The following is an 18,472-nucleotide window of genomic DNA, read 5'->3' as shown; positions in this document are numbered from 1 at the left end:
GAAAAGTTCTGGAGATCTGTAGCACAATAAAGTGGGCGTACTTAACATGACCAAACCACACACTTGAAAATGTTTAGGGTGCTAATGTTTACGATATGTGCCTTTTACCACAACTTCAAAAATTCTCAAAAAAGAGAAAAGGCTTATAATATGGGGAAGGGGCCCACTGCAAAATAACACATTGACCACAAGATTGCAAGCATCTCAAAGGTCAGGTGGAAAATGGCTTGTTTAAAATTTTGTAGTTTGTTGTTCAGTCAATAAGTCATGTCCGACTCTGTGACCCCATGGACTGCAGCACATCAGGCTTCTCTGTCCTTCACTATCTCCCAGAGTTTGCGCAAATTCATCTCCATGCTATCTAACTCTTTCATCCTCTACTGCCCCCTTCTCCTCCTGCCCTCAGTCTTTCCCAGCATCAGAGTCTTTTCCAATGAGTCTGCTCTTCACTTCAGGTGGCCAAAGTATTGGAGCTTCAGCTTCAGCATCATCAGTCCGTCCATGAAGCAAACCAGATTGACTGGTTTGATCTTCTGCTGTTCAAGGAACTCTCAGGAGTCTTCTCTAGCACCACAATTCAAAAGCATCAATTCTTCAATGCTCAGCCTTCTTTATGGTTCAACTCTCACATCTGTACATGACTACTAGAAAAACCATAGCTCTTACTATACAGACCTTTGTCAGCAAAGTGATATCTCTGCTTTTTAATACACTGTCTTGGTTTAACATAGTTTTTCTTCCAAGGAACAAGTGTTTTTAAATCTTATGGCTGCAGTCACCATCCATAGTGATTTTGGACCCCAAGAAAATAAAGTGTGTCACTGCTTCCACTTTTTCCCCAAAGGAGGGTAAACAAGACCGGAAGGAGCTGGATGTTGTCTATGGGGTGAACAAGTTGATGTCTGGACCATTGATCAGGGAAGGTCCACGTTCATGGTCAGCTTTTGGGCTGGGGTAGGATGACTAAGGAAGGGTTGTTCTGAATATGCTGATTCAGGTTGAAGGTGGGTCAAATGTCAGGGGCCTGGCTGGAGAGGAGAAGCCCCAGTTGAGTTTGAAAAAAGAATATTTACCAGGCCTGAACCGGGTGGCAGCTGGATCCTTACAAATTGGACATTTGATGAGTGTTTGTTCCCTTCAATTCTGTATCTTTATATAATCTAATAACTTTTGTGTGATCCTCAGTTTTCTTTTAACACTTTAGACAGATACAGAACCAATGTAAGTTAGATCATGTAAGTTAGAAGACAGGTAGTTCTTGGTCTGAACAATTTGGTGTCAGTGGTTAGGGGAAGGGAGGCATAGACTTAGATTTTTGGGAAATAGTTGATAGTTTTTCAAAAGGGAAGACCTGCTGTAAACCAGTAGCCAGGTCACGACTATTTCCGTTCTTTGAATTTGAATTCTACAGGTTTCCCTTTATTACGATGCTGTCACAATGCACGCCTCCCTTGGCCAGGAAAGGTTTGGGATTATTTGTTGGAGAGAGACTGAGATGCTCACGAGAAAACAAACCTTAACAAATTGATAATGTGCATTTAAAAGTCTATTTGTTTATTTGAAAAACAAGAAATTCAACATAAAGCAAAAATGTGTAGTTTGAGAAGATATTCAAATATTAATATCCATGGAAAAGAATTGCTCAGAAGAACAAAGGAAAGCTTGACATTGCTTGAGTCATGACGTTTTCCAATAGCGTAAGATAGTAGCGAGTGTTTGGTTAGTTGATGTTGAACTTTTAGCACCTCTGACATGAACTTTAGCACCTCACGATCAATACTGATGTGGAGGGGCCCACCCCTTACTCACGGGTTATTTGCACTCCTCTGTGGGCCTAAGGGTGTTTTTGTCATCATTTACCCACCCCACCTGTATCTGTCTGTTCCTCCCCACTTGCCTCCTCCCATGACAGCCTGGCTCATGTTTCTCAGGAAGGCGCTAAGCCAGTTTATTAATAACAGCCCAGTGAGTCTCCTGAGCCACCTAGGAGCAGATGGTGTTTTTCACAAAAGAGAGAGATCATCTCCTTGACTTTGGACTTCGCTTATCAAACCCCTAAACAGTAAGTTTTGGTTGTTTTTTAGTGGCCTTTTAAAATGCTGACAAGAGGAAAGTTTAGCAGAAGTCTTGCTTGCTTCTGGTAGGGGAATACAGGAAGCTCAAAGACCCTGGAAACCTGTTTTCTCTCCCTGTCTTTCAATGTCTTCCCAGTTTTTATAAGGTTGGTTATATTATCTAATATGAATTAGAGTTCTATCCCCTCCATTTCCTTCTAGCTTAATAAAGCCAGAAGGAGAAGCAAGGGGTTAATATGATCTCAAAGCTTGACCCAGCCTTGTGGTCATGCCAGATATTAATATTTATTATTAATTATTTTATATTATTATTATTATTAACAGTATTTCTATCTTTCTGTGTTCCCTCCCCAAAGAGAGGATTTCAGTGATTTCAAAGAGAAATTTCACATATGGAAAGTGTCTGCAGGGGAATATTGGACTGGACACTTGGGCCTTGTCTGTTATTTTTCCACGTTTGAGGTTTGCTGCAGAGAGAGGGCATCTGTCCTGTTGCTTGAATTTATTGCCACCTTGAGTGTTTAGCCAAAGGCTTTGTCCTTGCAGCCTTTTTTTTTTTTTTTCTTTTGAAATAATGGTTGTTTCTGAGAGTCCTGCAAAGTAGGTCACTGTGTTTACGGTCTGGAAAAGGAAGACCCTGAAGCTGGGGCCCTGCCCAGTCCTCTCAGAAAAGATGAAAGCTGACACTCCAGTCCCTCCTCAGGATTACAGACTAAGAGATTTTTCTGCTTTAGTTAGGTAGGTTCAGTCCTCTTGAACATGTGCATCAGGCTTCTAAATAAGAGAGGCATCACAGGGAACTGGAAGGAGGGAGATGCTGGCTTGGCACTGAGGCCTGGCTCAACAAGCTGTGCGACCTTAAACAAGTACTCACCCTCTCTGAGCCTCAGTTTCCTTGTTTATGAGATGAGAGTTATAACCTCCTTGATAAGGTGGTGGGTTTTACTCACCATGTTTCTAAGTGGCCGAGTATGGGAGCATTATCGATGAAGTCCCTCATTTGAAATTTTTCTTGACTCTTCTTAACCTAGAACCTCCAACATGGTCTTTGATGGGAAAGTTTAAACTGTAGAGACAATAATTGGCTTTTAGTGCTTTTAGTAACTTCATCCTTAGGATCGTATCAGCCATGGGAATGCTGAGGATGGGGCCTTTGGAGGATGCCATATGGTAAGCAGTTCAGGACATTAGGCTATGGCTAAACTGCAAGAGATAGTGAAGGACGGGGAAGCCTGGCATGCTGCAGTGCATGGCATTGCAAAGAGTTGGACATGACTCAGTGACTAAACAACTACAACAAGATCAACAGTGCTGGGGAAACTCAAAACAAATTCAAAGCACAAGCTATTATTGTAATAAACTTTTCTGCTCTTCTGTAATCAGCATTCTGAAATTTTTCTTTTGGTTCCATGCTTCTGTGCTTCTGAAAGACTGGTTACCCCGCTTCCTAGCTCCAATTCTGTGTCTGGATGAGACAGAAAGGAGGGTTGTTTCAGAGAATACCTGCTTCCCAAAGTGTTACCCTGTGTGCTCAGGAGACAGGATGAGATTTTCGTTTTCCACTGCAAGCTTTCATTCTGCAGATGGTTATTTCATTCCCACTGTGTGAATACACAGTGCTAGATTAGCAAAGTGAAAGTGAAGTCACTCAGTCGTGTCCGACTCTTTGCGACCCCATGGACTATAGCCTACCAGGCTTCTGCCTCCCTGGGATTCTCCAGGCAAGAGTACTGGAGTGGGTTGCCATTTCCTTCTCCAAGGGTCAGTAAACTCAGAATAAGGCAGGAGAGAGAAGTCATTTCATGAGTAACTGATATAAGTCAGAATGGCTTTGATCCATGGTACATGAGAGGTGAAACAGTGGGCAGGCATTCCACAGGGCCATCATTCCCAAAACTTACTCACTGAGGATGGGTATTATCATCAGACCTCACCTTGGAGAGCTGTGCATTTTTAGAAAACGGCTCATTGGTTTTCAGTGTTCCTCCCTGGGTTCACCTTCTACGCAACAAGCTTGGGAGGCACAGAAAAACTCACCATATAGTCGAATCTCATCCTCCCCACCCCAGTTTGTTTATTTGTTTGTTTGTTTTTTTGGAGTACCTGTTTTGTTCCAAAGTGAAAGTGAAAGTGAAAGTTGCTCAGTTCAGTTCAGTCAGTTCAGTCGCTCAGTCGTGTCCGACTCTTTGCAACACCATGAACCACAGCACGCCAGGCCTCCTGTCCATCACCATCTCCCGGAGTTCACTCAGACTCACGTCCATCGAGTCCATGATGCCATCCAGCCATCTCATCCTCGGTCGTCCCTTCTCCTCCTGCCCCCAATCCCTCCCAGCATCAGGGTCTTTTCAAATGAGTCAGCTCTTCCCATGAGGTGGCCAAAGTACTGGAGCTTCAGCTTTAGCATCATTCCTTCCAAAGTAATCCCAGGGTTGATCTCCTTCAGAATGGACTGGTTGGATCTCCTTGCAGTCCAAGGGACTCTCAAGAGTCTTCTCCAACACCACAGTTCAAAAACATCAGTTCTTCGGCACTCAGCCTTCTTCGCAGTCCAACTCTCACATCCATACATGACCACTGGAAAACCCACAGCCTTGACTAGACGGACCTTAGTCAGCAAAGTAATATCTCTGCTTTTGAATATACTATCTAGGTTGGTCATAACTTTTCTTCCAAGGAGTAAGCGTCTTTTAATTTCATGGCTACAGTCACCATCTGCAGTGATCTTGGAGCCCCCCAAAAATAAAGTCTGACACTGTTTCCACTGTTTCCCCATCTATTTGCCATGAAGTGATGGGACCAGATGCCATGATCTTCGTTTTCTGAATGTTGAGCTTTAAGCCAACTTTTTCACTCTCTTTCACTTTCATCAAGAGGCTTTCTAGTTCCTCTTCACTTTCTGCCATAAGGGTGAGCCGGCTCACGAAAGTTGCTCAGTTGTGTCCAACTCTTTGCGACTCCATGGACTATACAGTTCATGGAATTCTCTAGGCTAGAATACTGGTGTGTGTGGCCTTTTCCTTCTCCAGGGAATCTTCCCAACCCAGGGATCGAACCCAGGTCTCCCTCATTGCAGGCGGATTCTTTACCAGCTGAGCCACAAGAGAAGCCCAAGAATACTGGAGTGGGTAGTTTATCCCTTCTCCAGCAGATCTTCCCAACCCAAGAATAGAACCAGTGTCTCCTGCACTGTAGGTGGATTCTTTACCAACTGAGCTATCAGGGAAGCCCCAGCCCTGTGCTAAATGCTAGGAATTTAATTTGACCTTAGAAGAAGTTACAGTCTTTCATTGAACCTGAAATTCTGTTCTCCAACCTGGCCATCTGCCTTCTCAGCTTAACTTGACTCCGAATAACACTTAGCTGGTTTCAGAAATCAAATATTAGATTAAAAAGACAAAACTGCTAGCAATGAATTTAGGCAAAGGAGTGTGTGTTGCAGGCCAAGAAAGTAGTTTAAAAGGTTTTCCCGAATGCTTTTAAGAAGTCAAACAGGTCCAGAGACCTCCCCTCCACTCGCCAAACCTGGGAGGACACTTGTTTCGATATAAGAGCTCTGCAGATAAAACCCCCAAAGCCAACAAATAAGCACCTGGCCTCAGCTCCACTCCTGCTTCACCACACCATGGAAGGCATCATGTGGCACTGCCCTGTGGGGCTCCGCAAGGAAGCTTTGTAGGTCTGGTCCTCGCCACAACTCTGGACAGTTCATCTGGCCTCATAAGACTGCACTACAGCTGTGATTCCTGGCAAGGGTTGGGGAACTTGGCAGGGAGAAGGTTGAAAACATTTTGATTGTTTTGGTTCCAGAATCTTTCTTAATGTTAAGTGCCTGTAACTGAGTAATTTATGTCTTCTTAGGGGCAATGCAATCTCCTATTTGGTTTAGGAACAGGGTCTCGGAAAATTTCAGCCTTCAGGAGTCTTGGTACTGGATGATTAAGAAGAGATGTTTATTCATAGGTAGAAAAACTGTTCATTTTAGGGCTGGAATATTTACTCAAATGTGTGAGGCAAGGGACTTCTCTGGTGCTCCAGGAGTTAAGCCTCCTCACTTCCAACGCAGGGAATACGGGGTCCTCCCTGGTCAAGGAACTGAGATCCCACATGCTGTGTGTGCCTGTGTGCTCACTCAGTCGTGTCTGACTTTGCAACCCCTTGGACTGTAGCACACCAGGCTCCTCTGTCCATGAGATTTCCCAGGCAAGAGTACTGGAGTGGGTTGCCCTTTTCTCCTCCAGAGGAGCTTCTTAACCTGGAGTCTCCTGCATCTCCTGCATTGGGAGGCAGATTATTTACCACTGAGCTACCTGGGAAGCCCTGCCACATGCTGTGCACATGGCCAAAACAATTAACTAATTAATGTTTTTTAAAAATGTTCTGCTATTGCTGCTAAGTCACTTCAGTCGTGTCTGACTCTGTGTGACCCCACAGACGGCAGCCCACCAGGTTCCCCCGGCCCTCGGATTCTCCAGGCAGGAGTACTGGAGTGGGTTGCCATTTCCTCCTTCAATGCATGAAAGTGAAAAGTGAAAGTGAAGTCACTCAGTCGTGTCTGACCCTCAATGACCCCATGGACTGCAGCCTACCAGGCTCCTCCATCCATGGGGTTTTCCAGGCAGGAGTACTGGAGTGGGGTGCCATTGCCTTCTTGAGGCATGGTCATATATGGCTTGGGAAAGCCCAGATTGGACAGATGTTGACATGGAGAGAAAGCATGAGAACTACAGTCAAAGAGGAGGAGAGCAGAGGGATTCCACAGAGGTCTGGGACCCTCTCTACACTTCTAGGGGTCAGGTGCACCCTCATGGGGCTCTGCCAGGCCAGACAGTGCCCTCTGGCCCACTTGTCTGCATGTCTGTCTCAGCTTCCTGGGGCCTGCCATCTCTGAAGTCCATCTGAGTCCCTCACCTCCCTCCATCATTGTCGGACTGCAGGAAGTGTCCACCTTTTTGACTCCCAAGCTTCATCATATCAACCATTATTTTATCTATTGCCAGGCAACATGCTGGGCTCTTAGCTCACCTTTTTCTTTTGACCACTCCTGAGATGCTGCAGTGGCTAAGGCTTTGAAGCCAAACTGACTTCCATTCAAATCCCGGGTCATCCCCAGGAGTGTGATCTCAAATAGCTCCCTGAGGTTTCAGGTCATCAGTCTCTCCAACTAAGGAAATAGAAGCATTAGCACTCACCTCACGTGGCTTTATGAGATTAAAATCAGAATATGTGCAGGCCCTTCTTAACTATAGTTATCAATAAAATCCTTTCAATCCCATGCAAGACTGGTTATGTCTATCTCCAGATGAGGTCTGGTCAATGGCTATCGTGCTAATACCAGCCAGAACCAGGATCTCAAACCAGTTCCATCCAGCTTCACAACCTTTCTGACCCCCATCTCTGTGACAGAGCACGTGTTTCTGTCTCCAAGCAAAGTCCACTTTGTCAATTCTGGCAAGTCTTACCTCCCAAGTTTCCAAGTTCTCCTTGTGGCTTATCTTATCCTGGACATTGGCCCTCCCTTGGCCTGAATCAAAGCAGTTGGGAGGTGTTGAAGGCAGATCTTCAAAGAGCCAAGTCTGGTGAAATGCAGAATCCAATTTATCATAAATGTATCAAAAATTTGCTGAGGCAATTAATATGGCTGCTCAGAAGAAAAGTAACTATGTGACCTCAGACAAGTTACTGTACTTCTCTGGGCCTCGCTTGTCAAATGAGAAGCTGGAAGAAATCTCAAATTTCTTTGCCAGTGCTAACATTTCTGTCATAGTTGAGATTTTTTCACTACAGTTGTTTTTCTTAGCTAGAGAGAGAAAGGTCTCCTTGAAATTATATTTTAATCAGGAAACAAGGTTTAACAATCATGCTCATAATCACTGGTGTAAAACCATATGCCATTTATTGTTATTCTCATTCAAGCTTTCTCTGTACAATGCTCATATTATTGATGAGTTAATTTCTCAGATATCTGTTAAATCCTCTTCCTCATATAATTCCTCACATAATTAATTCAGAAAATGCACCTTGAACTCTATTTTGGAAACTTACAGAATGCACAGAATCCTTTTAACTATTGAATGTGCCTGATTTTTTAGTTAACTTCTGAATGACTCAAAATTAAGGAGTTGATGTCTCCTATCCTACCAGGCTGTCATCTGTTTCTAGAATCTTACGGAGACAAATCACCATTATGCTGGAGAAATAGTAACCCTCCCAACAAGACATTTCCATCATGAAACCCTGTAGGCTGGTACAAAAGTTTTGTTCTCTTCCAACATTTGACTAGGTCACATAATTACAGGCCAAAAGAAAAAACATCAACAAGGCATGATTCCTATATGATTTCTCAGGTTTCTAAAAGATAAATTTCATTAAACATAAATTTTGTGGGAGAGAGACATTTTCTGGAGACAAAATTGAAACTACCCAACATTGGGATTTTATTTTTGAAATTTTGGTGGTAAAAGTAGACTTACTATATGTGTTTTTCTTATTGTAGTTGTCTTTTGGGCAAAATGAACTTTCAGCCTTCCAAGAAAGCTTCTGTTTGATGTGCAATTAATAAATCAATATTGTTAAAAATGATTAACATCAAATACCATGAGGCAGTGGGATTCAGGATGGGTAAGTCCATCCCCACTTTCTAGGAAGACAGCAACTGCCCATGGGGGTTGCATGCAAACAATAACCATTATACACTGTAGTGAGTTTCAATACATTACAGATAAGTGGACACTAAATTCTGCCCGAGGACATCAGGAAGGATCACAGAGGAGATATATTGGGCTTCAAAGGATGAGTAGGTGTGTGACAATTTTCTATGTTTGGATACCTAAAGAGAAACTGAGAAAACTGATTCATTCAAGGGGTGCCATCTAGGAGGTAATATGGTACAGTACAATTGATAATGATAGTTACCCTTGCTTATTAAGTGTTTACTCGCTAGGCACAGTATTATCTCATTTAATTCTCACACTGCTGTGCTGCTGCTGCTAAGTTGCTTCAGTTGTGTCTGACTCTGTGTGACCCCAGAGATGGCAGCCCACCAGGCTCCCCCATCCCTGGGATTCTCCAGGCAAGAACACTGAAGCGGGTTGCCATTTCCTTCTCCAATGCATGAAAGTGAAAAGTGAAAGTGAAGTTGCTCAGTCGTGTCCGACTCTTGGCAACCCCATGGACTGCAGCCTACCAGGCTCCTCCATCCATGGGATTTTCCAGGCAAGAGTACTGGAGTGGGGTGCCATTGCCTTCTCCAAACTACCCTAAGAAGTGGCTGCTGTCATTATTGGGCTTCCAGGTGGCACAGTATTAAAGAATCGCCTCCCAATGTAGGAGACACAAGAGACTCGGGTTCGATCCCTGGTTCAGGAAGATTCCCTCAAAGTAGGAAACGGCAACTCACTCCAGTATTCTTGCCTGGAAATTTCCATGGACCGAGGAGCATTGTGGGATACAGTCCACGGGGTCACAAAGAGCACAACGGAGCATGCGCACACACACACATGCACACACAGTTATTATCATCCCCGTTTTATAGAAGTGCTAACAAACAGAGGCACAGAGAGTTAACATGACTTGCCCGGGGTCTCAGAGTAAGTGGCAGATCCAAGTCAAATACCACCAGTCTTATTCCTGACCCATCTCTCAACTACCAAGTCCTGGAAGCATTCTTGTTACTTCTCCATCCAGCTAATGTTAATAAGATCAAGAGGAGAAATTCCCTGGTGGGCCAGTGGTTAAGATTTCTTGCTTCCACTGCAGGGGACATAGGTTCAATCCCTGATTGAGAAACTAAGATCCCACAAGCCGCTGGCACAACCCAAAAAAAAAAAAAAAAGATCAAGGGGACAAACTTGTCAGTCATAGGATGATCAGTGGGTCGATAACAAAACTAATAATAGAAGAGAATAAAATTGCAGAGAGTAAAAGCTCATAAAAAACAGATTAAAAAAACCCTGAACTTTCAGCTAATCAGGTTGCTAGATAGTAAGCTTGTAGTAGTGGCCTGTGAAAGATCCATTTATAAAGAGAAGATGGTTTTGATGTGAATAAAACTGGCTGTTGTAAAAGTGTTCCAGAAAATTCAGGGTTATCAGGCCCAGAGGGGTAACTGCAAGACTATCCATCCCTTTGTTCACCCAGCAATTCACATATACGGAGAGGAGTCAGGACTAAAGAGAAAGAACAGCTGTTGGTAATTACATGTGGATATTTCCATTTTGATCCATTTCATTTGAAAACATTAATAAATCCACGTAGTTGAAACAGAGTGGCATCTGGGGGCTAAAGTTCTAGATTACTAGCATCAAGGCTGTAGCTTCGAAACTTGGGCAGTTGCTCCATGCCCCAGTAGTGTCTAATCACAACCTGCACATACTAGACCCATGATAAATGGCCATTATTATACTTTACTTAAAAGTAAAAGTGAAATGGGTAGTTGCTCAGTCCTATCCAACTCTTCGTGACCTTATGGACTGTAGCCTGCCAGGCTCCTCTGTCCGTGGGACTCTCCAGGTAAGAATCCCAGAGTGGCTAGCCATTTCCTTCTCCAGGGGATTGTTCTCAATCCAAGGATTGAACCCAGGTCTCCTGCATTGCAGGCAGATTCCTTACTGTCTGAGCCTCTTTAAGTGACTTGTTAAGCAAGAGTGGACAGGTTTCAATTGTGTCTCATTTTTCTATTTGTGTCTCTAGGGAACTTCTGTGAATGTTATCTTGACCATTAGATATTGATGGAAACAAGTAGGATTAGCAAATTCTTATCAAAACAGAAAATATTTTTGAAATGTGACTCATGTGTTTAAGACTACAATCTTGAATCCAATGAAAAGTGTTTTTCTTCTGATTGAAAAACAGACTTTGCAAAGTATGTTCTCTTCTTTGTCTTGACCGAGACTCCACGCCTCATAAGTGGAAATAGTAGAGGTTGGGAGAGATTGAGAAATGGGTGAAGTCTTAGGACAAGTAATAAATTTATGTAATAGAGGGGGTTTTACTGGTTCATTTTCATTGTTTTGATTTTCCTAGGGGACCAAGCCATTTGGCAAATGCACTCTTCTTGGGGTCCCTGGAGTCTCTACAATCTACAAGATTGTGGAGATTTGAAAGGCTAGCACCTACAAGCTGATGGCAGGGTGAAAAACAGAGAATGTAATGAAATTCAACCCCCAGAGACCAAAAGTGACGACTACTAGGCATTTGTCTAACTTTCTTTGTGGGATACCACTCTTCAATAAACAGATTAATTTGGGTTAGATTATTTGGACTCTTGGTGGAGTCAAAAGAGAAGATAATAAAGACAAGTTTTGAAAACTAGATAAGAGATTATTCATACTACTTTCAGTATAACTTTCTAGAAATTAATTTCTACAAAATAGATGGTTTCTCATTGCCTTTTGGAAATAGGGGAAAGAAAGGTATAAAGAGACATTCAAAAGATAGGGGCAATTATTTGCAGCCATCTGAAATTTCAACATGAAATATGTTAGGCACCAAATAACGTAGGATGTCTTATATCAGAAATTGGAGTTAATGTTATTTTAGCTAGTATTTTTAAATGTTGTATTCAAAATAAGATAGTTCCACTGAATACATTCTATTACACTTCAAGAAGTGTGCTAACTTGTTTAAAATTAATCAACTTATTTTTGAAATCTGTTTATTCAGTGCATGTTTTATCCAATAAAAAACACTACAAATCATCTTTTTTTCTGAAAATGCTGCTGTGAAATAGCCATTCCTCCAAAAGAATGTTCCTAAGAGAAAAAACACATGATTACCAAGCTTCTAGCATGCTGCTGCTGCTGCTGCTAAGTCGCTTCAGTCGTGTCTGACTCTTTGCAACCCCATAGCATAGCATGGACTAATTAGGCAAAATGTGAATCAAGCATCATTTAATCCCCAGTAAAATCTGAGTGTGCTAGTAAACTTGTGGTACAGATGCAAGTGCTTCCAGCGATTTAGTTCTAGAAACAGATCTAACATTAAGGAGAAGACCCAGACAGGAACCACCACATTCCTGTTTTTCATGATCATTTTGGACTGAAGCAAGAACATGTTCTTTAGCCAAAGAGATTTAATATAAACTCAAGAAAAATGGAATGGGTCAGTGAAACATTTTAATGAAAATGTGTAATTTATTGGATAAAGTGTAGGTTACATATTTTCATTCAGATCTCTCACTGATGCATTTAATTTTCCCGAGTTCATATTTGTTAAAATGATTTGTTTGACAAAGATATAGTCATTACTTTTATTAAACAGATGGACAAGAAGGAGGACAGGGAGCTAGAAAACTATTTTCTTTAGTGTTCTGAAGTTTCATAAGCAACATCCTTTAAATGAAAATATGAGAAATGAAAGAAACAAGGGGAAAAAAATCATGTATAGTCCTTCATCCAAACTCAACAACTACAGTCATTATTGACATTTGTAGAGAATTCTCTGACTTTTTAAAGAATATTTCAATTGTGAAGTCCTACATACCTAGAGAAAGGCCTATAAAATCTCTATGTGCAGTTTCAGTTCAGTTTAGTTCAGTCGCTCCGTGGTGTCCGACTCTTTGCGACCCCATGAATCGCCGCACGCCAGGCCTCCCTGTCCATCACCAACTCCTGGAGTTCACTCAGACTAACGTCCATCGAGTCAGTGATGCCATCCAGCCATCTCATCCTCTGTCGTCCCCTTCTCCTCCTGCCCCCAATCCCTCCCAGCATCAGGATCTTTTCCAATGAGTCAATTCTTCACATGAGGTGGCCAAAGTATTGGAGTTTCAGCCTCAGCATCAGTCCATCCAGTGAACAACCAGGACTGGTCTCCTTTAGGATGGACTGGTTGGATCTCCTTGCAGTCCAAGGGACTCGCAAGAGTCTTCCCAGCACCACAGTTCAAAAGTTTAGGAAGTAATTAAAAACTGATTATTAACATAACCACCACCAAGGACAGAAAGTGACAAATTTTTAAATAAAAGAGATTTCCCCAGTGGTCCAGTGACGAGGACTCAGACTCAGTGCTTCCACTGTGGGGAGAACTAAGATCCTTGCATGGCACATGGCAGGGCCAAATTTTAAAGAAAAGAAAGAAGGAAATGAAATATTTCTGGAAGCTCTCCACCCCTTCCCTTAACACCACCACTATCCTGAGTTTATGGTAGTCCATCCTTCGCTTTACTTGATCGATTAATCACCTACACCATTGCTACCCATATTATGTACTCCTAAATCATGCAGCTTTAATTGTTTTCCTACTTTACATAAATGTATTTACCATGTGTTTTCTTTTGTGTCTTGCTTTTTAAAAACTCGATGTTTGTAAAATTCACCACTGTTTTTTCATGTAGCTGTAACTTAATTTTCATTATTGTATAATATTCCATTATATGGATTTATCTATCTACTAATAGGCATTTGGTTTGTTTTTAAGTTGCTGCTGCTGCTTTTGCTAAGTTGCTTCAGTATATTACAAATCAAGTTTGAATGTGTGTCCTGGTGTGGATATCTATGCTTGTATTTCAGGTATATACCCAGGAGTGTGATGACTGGTCCTAAAGTATTGGTTTTCATCATACTTAAATATTCCAACATGATTTTCTAAGTAATGTTTCTATTATTTCATAGTTGTAATAATCATCATTTTGTTGGATAAATAATTTTTCAGTTTTGTCTGAATTTTACAGTCTGGTCTCTGCAAATAAATTCACTCCTCCACTTTCTAATTTGTTTGTAAAAGTGATACACAATCTTAAAACTTATAAAATTTATAGCAGATATAAAATCCCATGAGGTATTGCCTCTTATGCAGAAAGAGAATTTTCGTTTGTTGTACTATGGAAGATAATGAAACATATATTTAAAAAATAATTTTAGGAACTTTCAAAATTTAATTTATATTTGACACAAACATTGCATAAGTTTAAGGTGTACAGTGTACTGATTTGATATGTTTATATTGTAATATCACTGCCATGGTCGCGTTAGCTAACACCTCTGCATGTCACATGATTGTCGTTTCTTCTGTGCTGCAAGTAATTAATATTTAGTCTCAGCAAGTTTAATGTATATAATACACTTTTACGACTATGCTGACTGTACTGTATATTACCGCTCTGGAACGTATTTGTCTATCAGTGGCACATATGTAACCCTTAAACAACATCTCTTCTGTTCCCCCCACCCCCTGAGAACTATTGTTTTAAAAGAGTGGTAAATGTTTGCCCTGTCAGGAAAATTCTAGAATTCTGTTTAACTTTTCTGTGAAAGGTGTAGTTTTTAGCTACAGTTTTTAGCTGTAGTTTTTAGCTGTAGTTTCTGTAATCCACCAAAATTAACATATCACCTTTTCCCAACTTCTTTGAGAGCTTTTCCATGCAGGCTCCCTGACTGCCTACTTCACAGACTGCCTCACCATTCAATAAAGGCTTTTAATGTGCTTTGACACAGGAACCAAGGTTGCTAAGAGACCACCTGTTCTGAATGCACTTTGTCCTAGGAAGAGCAGCCAGAGAGAAAACCGAGGCGCAGCATTATCTACCACTACCCGGATTAAATCAGGTGAGAAGTGGGTTTCTGTGCACTGTCCAATCCCCATCACTCATCTGGTCTTTCCCTTGCTTCCTATTCTGTCTCTCTCCTACTGTAATTGGATAAAATTGAAGGTCCCCCTCGGAATACAGACCGAAGAAACACAAGCTGGAGGTGGAGGAAATACGAGGCAAGGAAAATCACTTTCCAAATGCATATGTTATTCTTACCCTTGTTCCCAAACAATTCCCAAGGAACTGTTGAACTTAAGGGAAATTCTAGGTGTTTACTTTGCCAATGCGGGCTTCCCTGGTGGCTCAGCAGTAAAGAATACACTTGCAACGCAGGAGATGCTGGTTCCATCCCTGGGTTGGGAAGATCCCCTGGAGAAGGAAATGGCAACCCACTCTAGCATTCTTGCCTGGGAAATTCCATGGACAGAGGATTCTGATGGGCTCTCTGTGGTCACAAACCACCACCACCACCATCACCACTTTGCCAATGATTGCTGCCAAATCTGGGGCAAATCATCCCCTCCTTTAGGGAGGGGTTAGTTATCACAGAGATGAATCAAGAGGGAGAAGGTATCAGTCAAAAGAGGGAGAAGGTATTTGTATACATCTCATTTATCTCCCTGTTTCTCTTTCATGTTCTCTCCTAAAACTCTACCTGCCTTTTTGGGTTTGAGCAAAAAAAATAGCAGAAAATATTTTCCCACCCCAATCTTTCCACTTTTTAAAAGTACTGATGCTCGTTTTAAGTTGAGTGTATATAAGGGACTTGGATACAAGGCTTTGAAAATTACTTAACTCATTTGACCTTACATTCCTGGAAAAAGGAGTTGGGAATGGTTCTAAATTCCCTACCTGACAGGCATTCAGTAAAACATTCCAACAGTGTGCTCAACAGACTACAAATTAATACCTTTTGCAATTCCATAATACTTAAAAAAATTCCAGATATTTTAAAAAAACTGATTAACACAGAAAGTAAGTGTTAGTTGCTCAGCAGTATCTGGCTCTTTGCGACCCCATGGACTGTAGCCCGCCAGGCTCCTCTGTCCATGGGATTCTCCAGGCCAGAATACTGCAGTGGGTTGCCGTTCCCTCCTCCAGGGGATTTTCCTGACCCAGGGATCAAATCCAGGTCTCCTGCATTGCAGAGGGATTCTTTACCAACTGAACACAGAAGTGTGGTGGAAATGAAAATATTTAATGTCTTAATAAGTGACCAAAATATAAGAAAGAGGATTTTGAGGAAAGATCAAGGAGATGAAAACAAACCTTTTGTTGTTTAATTTTTAAAAATTTTATCACCTGCCTTTTTGCATGACTTCAAATTCTTCTTTCCTGGTAATACTAGCTGTAGGTTAGAAAAGTTGCAATTTCACTGGTTCCATAAAAATGGTTATAAGTGACTTTGCAGAAAAGACTTCAAAAATAAACTGATAATTTATAACATTGGGAAGAGAGTGGTAATTCTGATAGTTCTTGAGCTTTTTTAAAAAAAATTTTTGCCTTTTTTTTTTTAAAGAAGGAAAAATAAGAGAATTCTCTAGTGGTCCTGTGGTTAGGACTCTCTGCACTCACTGTTGCAGCCCAGTTTGATTCCCCCTTGGTTCCCACAAGCTTCACAGCTCAGCCAAAAAATAGACAGACAAGTAGAAGATTCAATGATTATGACATAAGATGGTCAAAATTAGTGGGTAAAAGTTCATTAATTCATTAAGGAGAAAAATATTTTAGTTCATTGATTGGTTACTAAAATGTACAAAGTCCTGACTGAAAGACATTTCTTGATCTCTATTTCTTTACTGTGCAAATTATTAGATTGAGTTTAAAAAATCAGGATTACAAACTTGTTTATTTAAGGATATTTTCTCTTTACTTCTTAGGAAGCAGAAGCATTTTGGATATGACATGTAAAAATTGGATATTAATTTCTACTACTACCCCCACAAGTCTAGAAGATGAAATTGTGGGAAGACTTCTAAAAATTTTGTTTGTAATCTTTGTTGACTTCCTGTCTATTATATATGTTGTTATAACTTCTTAGAAAAATGACTTCCTTTTCTTTACTTGTGAATTTCATATTGAACTCCAGTGAATAAAATTTTATAATTTAATACATTGAGTGATTTTAATTTGATGACATTTCCAGTTATTCTAGAAGCTAATAGGACATTGCAATAAAAACAACATTATGTGTTATTTAGAACTTGATGGTTTATAAAACATTCACATAAATTAAAATGGAATTTTTTTTAAAAAATCTATACTACTGTCATAAAACTTCTTGATTTTTAACATGATTGATATAGTTAATAGATTGACTACAATGTGTAAGTGTAATTATGAGTGATTTTTTTTGTTATGGATGCATACCTATGTAAAATTTTATATGGTTCTATTTTTAAAGTTTTAATTTGTTTTTAAAATTTATTTTATGAAGTGTAGCTGATTTACAGTGTTGTATTAATTTCTACTGTACAGCAAAATGTTTAAGTTGTACATATATATACATCCTTTTTCATGTGCTGTTCCATTATGGGTTATCACAGGATATTGAATATAGTTTTCTCTCCTATACAATAGGATCTTGTTGTTTATTATGTGATTCTATTTTTTAACACACCAAACTTAGCATAAGATAATCTTTCCATATGATACACTAATAGTTTATTCTCATTTTCTTATATATACATTTCATCTGTGTGTAGGTAGATTGTTTTTCTTAATCCTCCACAGCTTTATGTTTCTACCAACAGACAAAACTTTAAGTTAGGAATAGAAATGCTTAAAAAGAGATTCTTTTAGGAAAACAGAACTTATAAGAAAGAAGAGAATACAGGACGCAACCCATGTTGATTTTCTGTTTGGAACTAAATGCTCATAGTATGTCATTTAACATAAGACTCCCAGTAATCCTGGGAGGCAAGGGTGTGTTGACCATTTCACAGATGAGCACACTGAATCCTGGAACAATTATGCTAGCTGGAGACCATACCTGGGGAGTGGCAGAACCAGGCCTTGTGGCTTCACAATCCATCATATCATGTTGCCCCCAAAGGTAATAATAATGAAACAAGCGCAATTAAAAAACTAGACAGTTCAACTTTTTTCACAGTAATGTTTCATTCAAGACCCTGCGGGTATATTTTAGTATTGTCCTGATTTATTTTCTTATTCCACACTCAAGAATCTTCTATCAAAACCAGATTAAATTTACCCTTTTCTCATATCCAACTGAACAATGTGTTCTCTTCCTCTGTTTTCTGACTCCCTCATTTTCTGACAGTATTAAACTATAACTGTTGAATTCTGCTCTTTAAGTCTTTGAAAAATGGAGTTCTCTCTGTCCTTTAGACTTTTTAACTTTTTGCATTGGATACACATGCTTCACAAAATCCTGATCTCTTCCATGTGATGACCATCTTCTCAGCTTTGGTCCAGACATTAGGGCAAGTTTTCACAAGAGACCTAATGAAGTGTGAAAGGAATCTGAGACCTTTGAGACTTGTTACTTCACTGACTTGACTTAACCTTCAGTGGAGTTGTATATTTAACCATAAGCCAAATAGAATCACACTGTGTGAGCATTTGCTGTAACAGAATCTTTTTTCCTATACTATATCACTGGACATCCTTCGGGATATAATGTGGATATGATGTTTTTTCCCAAGCGCCTCTATTTGAGATTTGTTGGAGCCTTTTATCAGGTTATTGAGAGGAGAGTCAAGTCACTCCCAAGCCTGGCAATTGCTTCTTTTCCCTGTGTATTTCTCGGCAATCAACGATATGGTTAGAAGCACTGATTCGGAAGCCACACTGCCTGGGTCCAGATCTTGGCTTCATCTCCTATGGTGTAATAACCCTAAGTCTC

General features: G+C 40.5%; 1 protein-coding gene across 2 annotated transcripts; it reads left to right on the top strand.

Moving 5' to 3' along the window:
* Positions 1–1,964: 1,964 nt before the first annotated feature.
* On the top strand, positions 1,965–16,715 carry MRLN (myoregulin). 2 transcript variants are annotated; one of them, XM_012104921.4, is made up of 3 exons: positions 1,965–2,062; positions 14,487–14,620; positions 16,485–16,715. In XM_012104921.4, the coding sequence occupies exons 2-3, from the start codon at positions 14,494–14,496 to the stop codon at positions 16,643–16,645; spliced, it is 288 nt and encodes a 95-aa protein (XP_011960311.1). In that variant the 5' UTR covers positions 1,965–2,062; positions 14,487–14,493; the 3' UTR covers positions 16,646–16,715. The 2 variants fall into 2 exon arrangements, with proteins under 2 accessions (XP_011960311.1, NP_001291730.1); NM_001304801.1 differs by having other exon boundaries at positions 1,999–2,062; positions 14,510–14,620; positions 16,485–16,713.
* The last annotated feature ends 1,757 nt before the right edge of the window (positions 16,716–18,472 follow it).

The sequence above is a fragment of the Ovis aries genome, chromosome 25 (assembly GCF_016772045.2).
Source record: "Ovis aries strain OAR_USU_Benz2616 breed Rambouillet chromosome 25, ARS-UI_Ramb_v3.0, whole genome shotgun sequence".
Taxonomy (NCBI): domain Eukaryota; kingdom Metazoa; phylum Chordata; class Mammalia; order Artiodactyla; family Bovidae; genus Ovis; species Ovis aries.
This window is presented reverse-complemented; position numbering and strand designations above follow the sequence as displayed.

What these genes read in the sequence shown, in the direction of transcription:
- MRLN (XM_012104921.4), top strand. Translation starts at nt 14,494, where the DNA reads ATGTGCTTTGACACAGGAACCAAGGTTGCTAAGAGACCACCTGTTCTG. An exon ending in CACTACCCGGATTAAATCAG is followed by an intron (nt 14,621 to 16,484) that starts GTGAGAAGTGGG and finishes TTTACTTCTTAG; the next exon opens with GAAGCAGAAGCATTTTGGAT.